The 17,241-nt window shown below is 40.4% G+C and overlaps 1 protein-coding gene and 1 non-coding gene across 14 annotated transcripts; both read right to left on the reverse strand.

Annotated features, from left to right (window-relative positions):
• Positions 1–2,122: 2,122 nt before the first annotated feature.
• On the reverse strand, positions 2,123–15,757 carry NT5C1B (5'-nucleotidase, cytosolic IB). 13 transcript variants are annotated; one of them, XM_081594577.1, is made up of 11 exons: positions 15,672–15,757; positions 13,546–13,634; positions 13,032–13,164; positions 12,279–12,416; positions 10,508–10,750; positions 10,247–10,444; positions 9,789–9,956; positions 8,600–8,729; positions 7,049–7,171; positions 6,448–6,632; positions 2,123–2,489 (listed from the first exon to the last, which is right to left on the reverse strand). In XM_081594577.1, exons 1-11 carry the CDS (start codon positions 15,699–15,701, stop codon positions 2,166–2,168), a joined length of 1,761 nt encoding a protein of 586 aa, XP_081450703.1. In that variant the 5' UTR covers positions 15,702–15,757; the 3' UTR covers positions 2,123–2,165. The 13 variants fall into 13 exon arrangements, with proteins under 13 accessions (XP_081450703.1, XP_081450700.1, XP_081450701.1 ...); XM_081594574.1 differs by having other exon boundaries at positions 13,032–13,214; positions 13,545–13,634; XM_081594575.1 differs by having other exon boundaries at positions 10,508–10,752; positions 12,275–12,416; positions 13,032–13,214; positions 13,545–13,634.
• Positions 9,078–9,184, reverse strand: LOC145504047 (U6 spliceosomal RNA). The gene has a single exon (XR_014052038.1). It is a non-coding gene; the product is annotated as a U6 spliceosomal RNA (small nuclear RNA).
• Positions 15,758–17,241: the final 1,484 nt, after the last annotated feature.

The raw sequence follows: 17,241 nt of genomic DNA on the forward strand, positions 1-17,241 counted from the left end.
TGGTCTTATGGTACACTGACAGAGATAACACTGGAAAGCTTCGACTTACTGTACATATAGGCTTACAAACAGGCTCATTTACAAGTGTCTTCTTTCCTGTTTGCAGAGAATATTAAATGTAACAAGGAAGTGAAAGTGCTTTTTACATTGCAAAATGCTTCAGAAGTGGTGGGGTCGGGGGGCGGTGCTATTGCCACAGAGATACATCTTTAAGCTGCAAACTTCAAACTTTAGGCCAAGTTACTCTTAAGCTGGACTACATTTATCTACTCACCCATCTAGTATATGCCAGGCCCAGTGCCCTGTGAGAGTCACAAGGAAATAGGGCACTATTTCTGCCCTCAGGGTGCCTACTGTCTGGTACAGAGACCTCCCTGCCTGCCCCCATTCTAGAATCTTCAGGACAAGAGGAGAGACACACAACTTTTATAATTTGAAATATAAACTCCACAGATGATTTTGATAATCCCTCCTCCACTTCCTTCTATTTGGGAAGGATATAACATGCAACCAAAGGCATAATATTACTACAAAGAGCAAACGGGTAGGATGCCAGAAGGTGATTTCTTATGAGTGCTGAGAATGGAGCTTAGAGATGGGATGAGCACCAGGAACAAATCTTGAAAGGGTGGCCTTTATTCCACCCACCTGTAGCTTGAAGCGGCCTCTCCATTCACTGAACCAGGAGCACATTTCCTATCTCTCTCCCTTTCTCGCCTTCCACATCTTCCCATCCTTCAAAGCCCACCTTCATTCCCTGACAACTTCCAGCCCTTATAGATCTCTGCTTCAACCTCATGTGTGATCCTCAGTTGGCACTAAAGACTATTAACCCTCTGATGTTGGGTATTTGAACTTGTACATTTGACTTCTTCTAACGGATTGTTAAATAAGATGGGATGAGATAATATCTGAGTCTGTGTTGTAGCCTTATTCTTGGGGAATGCATAGAAAACAGTACGTACTCAGAAAGCATAATGACTGATATTTTAGACTGGCTTACATCCAGTTAGGAAGCAGATCAAAAAGTGTGTGTCAGCAGCAGTCTGGTTTACTAGAACCAGGGATGGAATATGTGGGTGGGGTAGAGAAGAAACGGAGTAGAAGGAGCAAGAGAGGGTGTAAGGAAGAGAAATAGCATATAGCTTTTGAAGTGAGATCTGAATTTGAATCTTAGTTCTACCATTTATTACCTACACATCCCTGGTCAAACTAATCTTTTTGAGTGTTAGGTTCTTCATTGATTTAAAAAAAAGAAAGGTAATAATGTCATGAAGTTTGCTTTGATGAAAAATAAGGTAACCATTGAAAATAACCAGTTCATTTTTTCTAACATTGTAGTAGATTATGATTACTAACCAACCAATGCTTTTTTTTTTTGTAATGAAGATCACAACAGAATGACAACAATTAAGCTAGGAAACTACACTTACTGTCACATTTTGAAGTGGTAGCCAAGACTTCTTTCCCCATACAAACATTGTACCTACATGCCAGAACCAAAGCCAGAGACTTCAAATATGAAGTCATGTAGTCCAGAGGCAATGAACCCACCAAATAAGCTTCAGAGAACCCTTCTAGGATGCTGTGTCTGGAACTCATCTTAGATAAAAGTAACTTGTATGAATAACTAGCTTCTTTATTTCCGAATGAGCAATATCAAAATTGGTATACTCAGGCAGGTAGAGTGGTATTTTCATTTTTGCATTGATAGAAAGGCAGGGACAACAAACTAAAAAGCTCCAGTTTTCAAGAGTGTACTTAACCCCTCTCTTTCTACTTGTGAAGACCCACTATTCTATAACAATGATGGGTAATGATTCATTCTAGCTACCAACATCCAAAAATGAGCAATGCTTTGTAAAACTAAGTAGGCTTCTGACATAGCCCTTTTTTCAAGTTCTAAACTTTCTCTAAAGTGTCATCAGTATGACTTACACACAGAGGTGGTTGCAATGTTATCAACAGCATTGACAGCTCGAAGGGAAGTAGCTTGACGGTAACACAAGAGTTCAAAATGTTTTTAAAAACTCAGGAGAAAACCTTTCCAAATGAACAAAATTGTGAGGTCCAGTCTACTGAAATACCTAATTACCCTAGGGATCCACAGGTGATTCCGTAATACCAGACTCGCTGCTTTATTTCTCCTCCCCATCCCTAATTGTTCACTTTTGACTAATTCCGTAAGGTACATGAGCTGCGGTGGTGCCAAATTTCTGTGCCCCTTCAACGTGGAACATGTGATCATCAAAGAAGAGATGGGGCCTTATCTTCGCCAAAATGGGACCTTTGGGGGCTCCAGCAAGGAAAAGAGCTTCGTCTATCTCTAGACCCCAGCGGCGAAGGGTTTTCAGCACACGGGCACCTGAACTGGCTGCACTCCTGGCTGTGACCAGGTAGGTCCGGATAGGGCAACATAACCGTTCGTCTTTGGCATAAAACTTCTTTTGCAGTCTGCCTAAATCTTCCATAAAGCCTTTCAAGGGACCCTGCAAAAGGAACATATGTCACAGCTGTCATCCAGGGAGCCAAAGGAAGTGAATGCTAAGAAAGCAGATGTTTATAAGAAACTTGTAATACTGCATGAAGCGTGCAATATAGACCAGTAATATAATGCTGAAACTCCTTCATTTATTGTGATTATATTTCCTTATGTGGAACCATCCTTGCATTCCTAGAATACAATATAGGATGGCCATATAATTTATCATCTGAACACACATATTTTAAGAGTGAAAGAAGCTTCTATAAAAACTTGAACCAGGACAACAGACATAAACTATCCACGGGAAAATGGGTTATTCTTAAGTTCAGTTTAGAACCAAAAGCACTACTTTTTAAATTTATTTAGTTTTGTTGAATTGTACATTTTAATATTTATATAAAGTGTACTTTTCTGTCTTGTTCAGTTTCTTCAGGGTTTGAATCCAATCTTGTCTATAGTTACTGTATTTTATATATACGCTACTTCACACTTACTTTTATCTTCAACCTTTCTGAACACTTACTTTCATCTGTACCTCTAGCATAGGACAGAGAATTGGATTTTGCTATGTGATACAATCAGAAAGTCTTAATTTTTAAAACAAAACTTGAGTTTATAGTATAGGTGAAATTAAAATGTATGACATGGGAGGGAGGAATTAAGAGTATACTCATGTAAGATGCTTTCATTATACATGATGTGGCATAATATTATTTGAAAGTAGACTGTGATTAATTAAGGTTGTATGTTATACATCCGATGGTAACCACTATAAAATCTAAAATGAGTAATAAATCATTAATGGCGATGAAATTTTAGGAATCCTAAAAACATACAATATATACAATAAGTGCAAAGTCACTTCAGTCGTGTCTGACTCCTTGTGACCCCATGGACCACAGCCCTCCAGGCTACCCTGTCCATGGGATTCTCCAGGCAAGAATACTGGTATAGATTGCCATTTCCTCCTCCAGGGGATTGTCCCAACCCAGGGATTGAACCTGTGTCTCTTATCCTGCATTGGCAGGCAGATTCTTTACCACTGGTGCCACCTGGGAAGCCCCCATGTACAATAAGTTAAAAAGCAAAAGTAATAAAAGGAAAAGAAACTGAAGTTAACTAAAGATGAAACAAATCAAAAAAATAGGAAGATGGTAGATTTTAATCTGAGGCTTCCCTGGTGACTCAGATGGTAAAGAATTCACCTACAATGCAGGAGACCCAGGTTTGATCCCTAAGTCAGGAAGATCCCTTGAAGAAGGAAATGACAACCCACTCCAGTATTCTGGCTTGGGAAATCTCATGGACAGAGAGACTGGCAGGCTACAGTCCATGGGGTCTCAAAGAGTTGGACACGACTGAGCAACTTAACAACAGCAACAAATAAGTTTCTGTTAATTGAAGGACACTGAACAATATTTAAAGAATTAAAAACAAGCACAGACTGAAAGAAAATATGTACAAAGAAATATATGATAAAGGACTTATACCCAAAATATATAAAGAACTCAGATCTCAATAATAAAAAAACAACCCAATTCACATGAGCAAGAGATCTGAACAGAAATTTTTGCCAAAGAATACATATAATGGCAAATAAGCACTTAATAAAATGTTCAATATCATTTGTCATTAGGATAATACAAATTAAAATCACAATGAGGTACTATTATGTAACCACTGAACAGCTTAAAACAAACAGATGAAAAACAACTGACATCATCATCAAATACTGGCAAGGATGCAGAGTAAAATATCTCTCATGGAAATGCAAAGTGGTATGACCACTTTGGAAAATAGTTTCCTTAAAGTTAAACATATATTTATCCTGTGACCTAGAAATCTTACTGCAAGGTATTTACCTATGAGAAATGAGATTTTATGTTACACAGAATCCTGTGTGCAAATGCTTAAAATAGCTTTCTTTATAAATGTCCCAAACTGGAAATGACCTAAATGTTCTCCAGTAGGTAAATTCCTAAAAACATGTGGTACATCCATAGAACAGGCTACTCCTCGGCATAAGAAGGAATGCACTACTGATACACAAATGACACGAATGAATCTCAAATGCATCATTTGAAATAAAGTCAAATTCAAAAGACTGTATCCTTTGGTGCTCCATTTATATGATACCCGAAGAAGCAAAACATTAGGGACAGAAATCAGATTAGTGGTTGACAGATCCTAGAAAGAGGGAGTACAATGACCACAAAGAAACACAAGTGCATTTTGTTAGTATTTTGAGTTTGATCATGGTTTCATGTCTGCACACATATGTTTGCCAAAACTCTCAGAACCATGCACTAAAAATGATGAATTATACTATACATGAAGTACACCTCAACAATTCTGATTAAAACACACACATACACACACACACGGAGATCACTATTCTAGAATGGTGAAATGAGACAGATATCAAATCAGGAGACATCCATTACTAGTCATGGACCACACTGGATCCTTATAAGCTACAATGAGAGTGGATAAATTAATCCTGTCCAGCTGTCCCATTTGCTGGTGACCCTCAGGTCTCCTCCATTTGAGACAATTGGGATATTGTTATGACCAAACCACAAGCCCCACGGCCAACATAATTTAAAGCCATGGTTAGGAATCATACCTCATAACTTCTTTCCCATCAGTGGAAACATCTGGCAAAGTCTGGTCTTTATAGAAGAGCTACCCTTTCTATGTGAAAAGTAGCATATTTTTCCACTCTCAGAAGGACCACATTATGGAAACAAGTATGCTTAATAAAATTCATTGGGTATTCCTGCAATAACTAGTGTTGAGCTTCACAATTGTTTAATGGGAAAAATGATTTAAAATATGGAAAAAAGGAACTGATAAGTACAGAATCTAAAAGAAAGCTTGATTATTTCCCTGAGATGAGGAAATGGTGTTTTAAGATTATCTTGAAATAATTATTTTCATAATTTTTAAATGCTATTTTTTAGAGATCTTGTACATTTTAATAATATTTAAAGGCTAATATACAATTGGCTCTAAATTTCAGCAAAGCAGGCATGTCAATTATAACAAGGGGTATTCCCCTCATTAGTAAACTTTGTTAACACTGAACAACTTCTTGATATGAGCTAAAGACTTCTAAACAAGCTATTTAGGAAGGCATGCATGAACACGCAGAATTTAAATATCACCTTCTGTGAGGTAAGTTAGTAAAACATTCAGCTTTCAACTAGTCTCTTCATAGTTTTATAAATGTAATAAAACTAACAATATTTAAATACATCTTAAGTTCAAAAAGAGCTGAGAAAAAAATGCCAATTAAAAAAAGGTTTTGGTAAGATTCACAGATTAAACCTGAATGATCTATTGTTTCCTATTCAGTTGGAGAAAATTTTGATATTCAGATTTCCTTTGGTTCAGAAGTTGTAGGTTTTGTTTATTTCAGACCACAACTTTAACACTTCAGTTCATGGATTGATTTCCCCAAATCTAAAATTTTTATTTCAATTTGATTCATAGTTTTCACTTGTTTGAGGCTCATTATTTAACTTGATTCTAACTCCCAGTTTTGCAGATTTTTCTCAATCATGTGATGCCTTCATGAATTTTGAGGTCATGAATGAGAGGTTCAACAAGTTTACTGACCGGCTAGAAATGATCTTACTATTTTGAGAACTTATTATGTAGAATTGGCTAATTTGTAAGCTGTATTACCTCTCTTTACTTATAATTTGTAGATGAACTCTTTATCATGAGGAGACAATAGAAACATTTCCAAAAGGATAGATAAAAGAACACTACAATTAAAAAAAAAAAGTTGGCAGCAGATGCTTTAAAATGAGGAGTTCATGAAAGAAAGAAAGCTACAAAGGATAAGAAGTGAGAAGTGCGTAAAAAAATTTAAAAGTCATCACAATGAAGAAGTAATTATAGCTATATGTTGGAAAATAAGTAGATCAAAATTATGTAGCTTTCACTGAACTTACCTGAGCAAGAGGCTTATTGTCTGCTAGGGCTTCATGTTGGAAAAATTTGTCCAGCCCATGATCCTTGGTACCATGTTCAGGCTCCTCACAAAAGAGGACGGCATCCCCATCAAAGACCACACGGAGCTGTGTGTCACAGTGAGCCATGTCCTTGGCGCCATCATACATTTTTGCAGAGGCGATCCCTGGCAGACCATTGGAATTAATAAACAGTCTTCTTAGGACCATGAATTTTAGTATCCACTATTAAAAAAAAGAAAAAAACAAAACAAAACAGTCCTCCCAGACCTTAAATTTCCTCTCTGGCTATTACCTGACAACTCAACTCCTCTTCACAACCACACATCTCAAAAGAGCTGTCTTTGAACTGCCTCTGTTGCTATAAGGGATGGGAGAGTGTAAAATGGGTGTAGGACAATCACTGAAGATGTCCACCTCAAGGAAGGTCAAAGCTCTAAAACACAAACTTAAGGGCTGCCACTCGTGGAAACATCTTAGCAGAAAATCCAGTGACAATGATGTAAACAACATAATCATCGAAGACCAATGAAACACTAGTGCAGACTTTTTTATTAATGAGAAAGAAAAAACTAAGGAATACCTTCTTGTATCGCTTCTAGTACTTTTTCAGAATCCGCAGAAACATACAAGTTGGTAAGATATGCCTTCAAATAGCCAATGGGACTTTTTCCACCAGTCAGACAGAAGCGGTCAATTAGTAATCCTATTATGGGCAAAACAGATTTTGTTATGGCAGAGACTAAAGACATCATACTTACTGGAAATGCAAATGAAAGCTGCCTTCAGAATAACTGAGTGCCTAAAGAAGTTTTAGAATTACCTTCATAGTACCAATATTGAAAAATGTCTCAACTATTTTATATAATAGTAGGTATGTCTGGTGCATGATAATTTATGAGATATATCCAGATAGGCCAATTTACTCTCACAACAGCTGTTATGGCAGGCATTATTATCCTCATTATGGAAAAGGAGACTGAGACATAAATACTTGTCTAAGCCCACTAGATCACACTGACTCTAGTCTAGGCTAGAACAGTGCACCTTTACTTCAGCTGTAGCATCCTCATTTGATGAGAGGGCCAGTTGAGATGTGGCTCTATTTTTAAGTACCATTTCTGTATTTTCTTAGTAACAATACAATATAATAGCAAGTAGTGATAGAATTTAAACTGTTTCCCTAAAACTGAAGAACAAAAGGTCTGAAATTGTCTCTCTTGACTTGAAATTTTAAATGCAGTCATTATCAGACTAAAAATTAATAGACTGTTAAATGCCTTCTGAATCAACAACAGTTTAAAAAAAAACACTAGATGCTGGTGAGAGGTCTGTAAAATAGACACTTACATACACTATGGATGAAAGTATTAATTGGTACAGGCTGTCTAGAAAGTAATTTTATATTTAGTGATAAAAGTATTTTTAAATTAAATTTATTTATTTTTAATTGAGGGATAACTGTTTTACCAAATTTTAACCTTATTTTTACTTGGACATACCCGTAAGACTGCATATGTCACTTAGCAAATAGGCTAAAGGTCTCCACATAAGTCAGGTAAATTCATAAGAGGAAATATGGGGACCTCCCTTGAAACTCTCTAACACACTGATGGAGATGTCATGAAGAGACTAGTGTCAAACAAATTTTCCCTGTAAAGGAATAAAGACACTTTTGCTGGCATGGGTATGAATTTGATGTATGGGGCAAGCAGCCGGGGAGAGTCAGATGTTAAGAGTGGAAAGGAAAGTTAAAAACCTTAAAACCTTTAACATGCATCTCTGGTGAGCAAGAAGTCTGATCACACAGAGAAAGCCCTAGGTTGACAGCTCCTTGAAGTCAAGTTCAGAAGTGAAAAACATAAAACAGAGAAATATATTGCAGGACCTTGGATTAAGACTTTGAAATTCACACTTGACAAGTTAAGTCCAGAGCTTTGGGCCCGACTCTGGGCTGAAGTTAAAAATGAACATGGCCTCTCTTGTTCTGACATAGGCAAATAAACATTCTCACGCAGAAGGGGGTGTCAGTATCAAAGAGGCTGCATTAGTTAGGCCACGGTGAGCAAAATAACATGGCTTCTCTCTTCCAGAGCAGCAAGCTGTTCCTCCACACGGTATTTATTTTACTTACCGTAGTGATTGACGCTGTTTATAAGCCGCACTCCCACTTGGGCATGGTTATTAGTCATCAGTACAATATCAAATAAGTCCTGTTCATCAGGATACAGCTCACGGAGTCTACAGTTGACATACTGAAGTGCCTGCAGGTTACAAATATGAATGTGTGTGAGGAGGGCTAGGCAAGGTTGGCATCGGGGGTCTGGAGAGAATGGATCCCTTAGGTGTCCAATTCAAGCTCTGAAGACTCCTCCCTGAGAGATTGTGGCTCCTTTAATGCAGGGTTATGCCATTTACTTCAGTATTTTCAGCCTCTCATACAAAGGACCTCAGCGAATGTTTACTGAAAGATGGGTGATGTTTTGGTTTACTAGAATTATTTCTGTGAGGTAGACATAGGATCGGGCTACCCCTTTTAGGGTGTGTCTGTTTTTGTTTTTGATTCATAAAGCCTGCTTTTTTTAATCATCTGATGATTATTTTTTATTGTGAAACATGTAGGCTGCTTCAAGAATTCTCATGTTATCCTTGCACAGAGGCCATGCTAATGGTCTCTGTATTGTTCTAATTTTAGAACAAGTGCTGCCAAAGTGAGCATTTTGTCTATTTTTTAAACGTGAGTCTTTAAGATAGGTTTGTGGTTTCTTCCAGTGCTTCCACTATGCCCCATAACTACTTTCTACTTACAACTAGTGGAGGTGTCATTTGTTTCTGCCTGGTTATGATACTGTTGTATCATATTTGTCTAAACTGTATAGGAGATCACAGCTAGAAGTGCTATACATTTCAGTGTAAGTTCCAAGATTACTTTCTCTATTAAAATCATGTCCCTCAGTGCCAAGAGCATCTTGATTTTTTTAATGTGCTGCGTTTGGGGCAGGAGAAGCTAATGTGAATTAGCTTGGAATTGTAAATTCATTATTGCTTCTGGTTATTGCTCCTTCTGTGGAGGGAATGATCGTTTCTGTTACAAGTCTCAGGATTTGGACTCAGCGTTCTAAATCTTGGGCTGTAGTCCCTCCCTCAACAGTGTTGAAGTTTCTTTGAAAATACAAAGTGACCTAGGGTCAACTCGCAAAGGGCAAGAATGACAAGGGTGGACTAAGAATGATAAGGAAAACTGGATGAGATCCTAGGGGTTAGCATGGGTCCTTCCCTGCCCTCTAAAGTCTTGGAGGACCAGAGACAGCTTTGCGGAGTACCTTGACAAAGCGGAAGGCCGGCCCTGGGGTCAAGACGACATTCTCGTTGGTGAGCTGATACTCCATGTATTTCTCCAGACCCTCTTCCTCATAGATTTTCCTGCTGTCCATCATGTTGAAGAGTGCCCCAGATGACACAGCAACAGTGATGGCATGCTTGGGTTTGGGCTGAAGAGAGGGGCACCAACAGGAGGACAGTTACACAGATTCAAAGGGGTCAGGAATAGAGTTCATGCCAGGGCAGGGTGAGAAGGAAACAGGTGGTCCCGGCTTGGAGGACTGGGATGCTGGAGACAGCCAAGAATGGGATCCTGGAGTCTACAGTGCAGAGGGGGAGGTTTAGGGAGGAGAAGCAGTGGCCTGAGTGAACTTCCCTACACCATGGAGAGGAGCCAGGCCTCAGGGCTGGGCTGCGTGGGGGTAAAACCCGGGTACCCAGGGGAGCCGGCCCTGCTCACCGGCCTGGGGCGTGAGCAGTTGGGTGTTTTCTCGTACAGTGTTCTCACGGATGCCCAGTAGGCCTCGTCCTCGTCCTCCTCTTCCTCTCGTTTCCTGGCCAGGTCGGACACACAGTCGTGGTCCATCTGAGAAGGGTAGAGCATCCTGCGCTGAGTATAGGATTTCCATTCAGAGGGAGGTGTGCGCGAATATTCCCGCTGGTGCGTGTCCTTGGAATCATGTGAGTCCCGGGAGTGGGACATGTCTCGCGTGTCCCGGGCCTCTCTCCTATCCCGGGTCTCTCGGATCTCCCGCCCCGTGCCGTGAGACCAGGTGTCAGGATTCTCAGTCTTGGTGCTGCGCCGGGACACGGTCTGCAGCTGGGCCTCCGGGGACGTGGAAGACCGTGAGTCGAGTGGCATGTTTTGCGTGGGTGGCGAAGGCTGCGCTGACAGCTGCTTCGGTGACTCTGGATGGCTAGGGGAGGTGGATGAAGTCCGGGAGGTCGTGGAGCTATTGGGGAGCTGGAGCAAGAAAGTGGGCCTCTGAGTTCCATGCTTGTTTAAAGTCCCTGTACTCCTCTCTGTCCAGCTGGTGTCAAGGAGCTGTCCCCTTCTCTCTGTTCCATTCCTAGCTCTTACATGGATCCTGGTTCATCTCAGCTCCTTTTAAATAGGGCTTAGTAGTAATAGTAGTAATTTAGTTGCTAAGCTGTGCCCAACTCTTGTGACCCCATGGACTGTAGCCTGCCAGGCTCCTCTGTCCATGGGATTCTCCAGGCAAGAATACTGGAGTGGGCTGCCATTTCCTTCTCCAGGGGATCTATCTTCCCAACCCAGGAATTGAACCCAGGTCTCCTGCATTGCAGGCAGATTCTTTACTGACTGAGCTATGAGAGAAGCCCTTAAATAGGGCTTAAGGGGCTCCAAATATTAGACATTTCTGTTATGCGAACACAAAGACAGCTCTCATTTTCCCCAGCTGCCCTGTCAGCACCTCTCACTTTCTTTGTTCATTTCCTTTTGTGATAGACAAGGTGGAGGTCCTTTTCCTTGCTCCTACATAGTTGGCACACAGTTTGCAAAGTTCTGTCACTTTGTTCACATACACCTGCTTAGTCAGAGACCTCCAGGTAGGACAGAGGGCTTGAGTAAGGAACCTTGCTTGCCCCTGTCTCCACCTGCCAGCTCCAGTTAATTCAGTGAGCCGCTGGACCAAAAGTCCCCACCAGAAGGCACTATAAAGCATCTCAGGGCATGTGTCTCCACATTTGCCCCCTGTGATTAAATCAGTGAATGCAGGAGGGTCGGCAGGCTGGAGATTCAAGAGTCTCCCCATTACCTTCAGAGTTTCTTGTGCCAGGGAAGCTCAACTAGAAGGAATCATCTTCTTAAACTGGAAAAAATCTTTCTAGAGAAAGGACTCTTTCACTAAGGTGTACGAGAGATTATTAAGCATCCATATATCATTCCAGCTTTTGTGACTGTTTCACACATTTCAAAAGGCATATTCTTGGTTAAATTATTGAGCTAGTCCTCACGGAGACAGACAGATTGTTTCTCCCAGTGTCTGGGACCGGGTCACCCTCTGCATTCAAAAACTTAATCTCACTACAGACTTTTCTTTTGTGTGACTAGGCCTCGTTAAGGGCTCACAGTGTCACACAACCTAGTATTCTTCAACAATTTATCTCCTTTGTTGACCTTTTCACCCCATCTTCTGAGTCTTGAGTACTCAATGAATAGTTTTTAAATGTGGAAAGTAAGGAAGGAGAAACCATAGAGTTTAATCATTCAGTGAGCCGTTTAGAGACCTAGAGACTCTAGGTTTTGATCTAGTTCTGTGGGCATTACGAATGAGAAATCTTAGGTTACTCTGTGTTTCAATTTTCTTACTCTAGGGACTAGTTGGGGTGGGAGTTTGTGATACTAATTAGCTGAAAGATATAAAATATACAGAACAGGGCCTGGCACATAGAAAGTATCAATGCATGTTGTTGTTATTATTACTATTATTCTGCCATATGCTCTTCCCTTTTGTGCCCATCTCTACCTTAAGACTTGTATTTTTGCTTCTGGACTCCTCTGCTGATGGAGGTCTGGTGGATGGGCTCCGAGAAGTTCGAGACCACTGCTTTCGCACTACGTACCCTCGAGAGTCTGACTTCGGCAAAGTTAATTCTTGTGATCCCTTTTGAGGAGAGAAGAGACCCAGGAGTGTAATACCCCACCCCCCCACCCCCTGTCCTTCCACACATATCCTGATGAAGTATCCATGTCAAGCTAAATATGGCAGTGCTCAGTGAGAAGATCCCTGCCCTCTATGACCTGTAATTCAGCCTTGGCCCTGGTGTATTTTTCTAGCTCTGATTGAATCCTAACTTCTGTGAGGATCCATAGAGTGGGAATCGACCTGGAAGGGCATCCAAAACCTAGAAGTCGGTCTGATATCTCATGTTTTTTCACCTGTGACTCCTCTTATGCGAAGCTTAGTAGAGTTGAGCATTCTTCCCCCCTTTTCCCCACTTCTTTCCTTAAGGATAAGCCTGTTAGCAGATGCTGAAAAGACATCTCCAGCATTTTTGACCAGACTGCAAAGATGAAAGCAGCTGGTACCTGCATGAGGCTGCCGCAGGGCTGCAGGCAGCTGCAGGAGAAGGAAGAGCGCCCTCTAGCACTCCCTTTGGGAGGAACAGGATGGAGGAGACCATGGAGAGGCAAGTGGACGTTTCTATTCCCGTATCCTTCCCCTCACCCAGATTGCCTGTGGCTCCCCTCCAAAGTCAATAGTTTGATCTCTGCTCACCCTGATCATCGTGATCTGCCGGCCCTGCTCCCACAAAAGGCACATGTGAATATAAATACGTATTGTGCGGCAGGGGCTAAGAAGTACTTTTCCCTCAGCTGCACAAAGGCAGCGTCTACACGACGGGTGACCCCGCATGGAGCAACATCTCAGCGAGTGATTCGGTATGACTGCACGCCTCATCTGAAAGATTGTGCAGAAAATGGTCAATGTGATGGCCAGACTCCCCTTCCCTCCCTGATTTGAACATAGACCAGTCTCCTCCCATAGGCTGAGCAGAGGTTTCTATACCACTTGTTCTGCATGACCACTGGGATGTGGACTGGATTGGGAAGCAGGGACCAACTAGCTTCTCCTAGGTTTTTCTTGACCTCTCCATGAGAGCATTAGGTATCCCTTAATACACATCTTGATAGCTCAGTCTTTTCTCCCCAAACTCCACTGCCCCCTAATATTTTTTGTTACACTGTCTACTCTTTAATTCTCTCACTAACTCTAAAGAGGTCAGCTCACCTGAGTGGTCAGACGAACTGATTTCTCAGAATCCTTTCTAGATTTGTCTCCTTCTAGGCTGTCTTTTGAGTACCTCGGTCCAGTCTCATTCTTAATATGGAAACAAAGAATGTTTATTAATTTTTTACCTCAGGGACATTAGAAACCTTGGATATGGGGAATGGAAGGATAAATAATAATTAGAATTTGCCTCTTTGCCAGTATCAAAAAATATAAATTTTAGATATTTTTCCTCCTGTTCTAACAAGCGTGAGTAAAAAGAACACATATCAGAGAGCTATAGGAACAAATTTTTAATATAGAAATTTGTTGATGTATAGATTTGAGGTGGTGGTGGTTTAGTTGCTAAGTCGTGTCTAACTCTTGTGACCCCATGGACTGTAGCCCACCAGGCTTCTCTGTCCATGGGATTTCCCAGACAAGAATACTGGAGTGGGTTGCCATTTCCTTCTCCAGGGGATCTTCCTGACCCAGAGATTGAACATGGGTCTCCTGCTCTACAGGCATTCTCCTGCATTTCAGATGGATTCTTTACCGACTGAGCCACCAAGAAAGCCCATTAGATTCGAGACATGAGGCGTTTATCATTTGAGAAGTGATAACGGGGGAAGTGCTTTGGGAGAATTTCCCAGAGGTCAGTAGGACTTGGAATTAAATGTGGAGTTGCTCACACAGAACATTTTTTTTTCCCCATTACTCAGAAGGTTGCTACTTATGGAACTTTTTCATTTGCCATGTATAATTGAAATTTCTCTCTCTCTTTTTTTTCTGTAAACCAATTTTCTGTAGATCTGAGCCTCATCAATAATAGATTTTTAAAATCAGAGACCTTAATCCTGTAGAAATCAATCAACAGGCATGTCTTCTATTCATATTATCTAACTATTCACAGCATCAAGAGTGAAAAGAGGTTTCTTATCAATAAACTAATAGGGAAGGCCATGCAGGGAAACACAAGAAGATAACTTATTTCATGGACATCTATTCAATTTTTTTTTTTTTCATTTTCAATTGCAGGAAATACTATTGTACTGGACCAGTATTTCTATTGCTTCCTGCCAATTCAGTAACTATAATGCAGTCAAGATTCATATTATTTATCTGTTTAAGAAGCTCAACTTCCAGCATAAATTAAGGTGCTTAAGGGCAGTCTGTTAGTTTCTTTATACTCTGTGTCTTGCACCCACGAAAAATCTCAAGTTGAGTGATTGAGTCTGTGTCTGAAGAGAATGGCATAGCTGTGCAGTCCTAGAACTAACCCTAAAATCTTTTTGTCATCATGCCCCACCCACACACACACCACCACCACCACCGTAAAATCCTGTCACTTCCAACTCCAAAAGATATTTTAATCCAGTCCCTCTTCTCCATTCCTTTTAGCATTGCCTTGTTCTAGGCCTTTAGATCATTATGGACATGCAATCTTAAAATATAGCTTTTAACCAGATTTTATGGCCTCAAATCCTCTCAACTTCTAGGTCTATCCACTCGATTTATTTATGATATTTATGAAATATAAATCTACTGATGTTTTATTTTCAGGTGCACTCTTCATTTGCTTGGTTAGAGAGACAAGAGACTCATGTGTATCCCGTCTACCTCTAACTTGTATGCCCTCCACTCTACATTTTATCTCTGTTCTATTTATGCCAAATGACTTGTATTTGCCTGTATACCACCCTTATTTTCTTAAAACCTTCTTTTCCCCTCAGTGTTCTTCAAAGCCAAGCTCAGCATGACCTGGGAGAAGTTCCCAGTGTTAAACATTCCTCTGTGTTGCCTGTGTCTTTTGTACATACTTTTACTGAGCACCAAATTGTACTTTGTTTATGTATTCTCTTTCCTACTAGGCTGTGCATTCTTCAAAGATAGCAACTGGGTTTTCACCTCTTACCACTAGCATATGAGCATCTGCTCAATGAATGCTGATTATTGGATGGACTTATACCACATGCTTTCATCTCCTTTTCCTCCACTCTCCACGTTCTTTACCTCTCCTTTTGTCTCTATGTGTGGTCATCCTCTGAAATTTGATTGCTGCAAAGCATTGCCCCAGAGCAAATAATGGGCTGATACCTATGTTTCCTCAGTTCTTTGGCAAGATTCTAGGACATTCAATTCACTGACCTTTTTCTGTTTCAGAGATGTTTGACTCATTTCTTTAACTATTAATATTCTTTTGGTGTTACGCAGGTTTTCTTCTCCCCAGCTCCATTTCCTGTTGTTTCTGTTGCTCAGTTTAGGTTTGCATTTAGAATGTCAAATTTATGACATCACATGTGATTCCATAGTAACCAGCTGACTCTGCGAATATATGACTTTTAAAAAAAGAAATAGTATTTATTTGAGTGCATCCATCCATAACCGTTGTCTGAGTTTTTATGAATCAATGTCTAAACAATGTTCAAATGTTTAATATTGTAGCATCATCAGTGTTACTGTTTGCTTCTTTTTAAATCTGTCTAATATTTCTAAGTTACTCATCCTATCAATCCCATTTGTGGCTGTATATTTTCTGGTACTGCCAGAATGAATGGCAAACTCATTTGTGGACCTGATCATTTCTTATTGTTTATCCTGACAGACTTTGGAGAACTTTCTGAAAATCTGGAGACTTTTTTTAACAGCTGAGACTGTTCTAGGCTTGAGGGTAGCTTCATTGTTTGGTGTATCTTTCACAATGGCAAGGCCACATCCATTCATTAAGTTAAAGTATTTAGTGTGGATAGACATAGTGTGGCAGAATGACACTTGCATTGTTTTGCCTGGTGTTTGCCCCATCCCGAAACATCTAAACACACATCTGTCCCTCTTGTGTACACATAGAGAAGAATATATAAAATCCAGTCCCTGACTCTGGTGTATAAGGTCTAATAATGTTCTTCACTTATGGTTCTGTTTTTAGGTCAGAGACATGTGCCATGCCAATCTGATTTTGTCAAGCCATCATGGACTGAGACAGGAGAAGTTTTGACAGCTGTAATCAAAGTTCTCCAGAGGTCTTCTAGATAGTTGATTATGTACACTCCAGTTTAGACTGTCTGGTTTTGCATGCTTAAATTCCCTCCCCTCCCACCCCCCATATCTCACTGTGATCTCCGACAAGTTGTTTAATTGTCCTAAATCTCAATATCCTCATTTAGAAAATGAAGATAATGATGGTATCAGCACCAAATGGCAGTTGTGATAGTTGAAATATTATAACGTTTTGAAGACAGTAATTGGCATTCATGAGTTAGCAGTGGACACTGTCCATGTCACAAAACGGTTAGCTTGGGGCATGTTGGGTCTCATATTAGTCAACATAGCTGCACCTTTCCTGAGACAACAGAATGGCTTATGGAAGGAAAGAAGACTTTGATTTTCCTGTTGTCTCCATCTGCCACTTGAATTGTTTTGCTATGTCCATTTTCTACTGCTGCGAAACAAATCACCATATATTTATCAGCTTAAACAAATCTGTTTATTATCTCATGGTTCCTCAAGCTAGAAGTCGAAGTGGGATTAACTGAGTTCTCTGCTCAGGATCACCTAAGGCTAAAACCAAGGTGTAAGCCAAGATGGGTTGGAGGCTCTGAGGTAGAATCTGCTTCCAAGTAGGTTCATGTTCAAGGAATCCAGTTTCCTGAAATTGTAAAACTGAAGTCCAAGTTGCTGGGTGTTGGCCAGGGTTTACTCTCAGCTCCCAGAGGCCATT

Source organism: Giraffa tippelskirchi, chromosome 4 (genome assembly GCF_054371585.1).
Source record: "Giraffa tippelskirchi isolate mGirTip1 chromosome 4, T2T-mGirTip1v1.2.pri, whole genome shotgun sequence".
Classification (NCBI taxonomy): domain Eukaryota; kingdom Metazoa; phylum Chordata; class Mammalia; order Artiodactyla; family Giraffidae; genus Giraffa; species Giraffa tippelskirchi.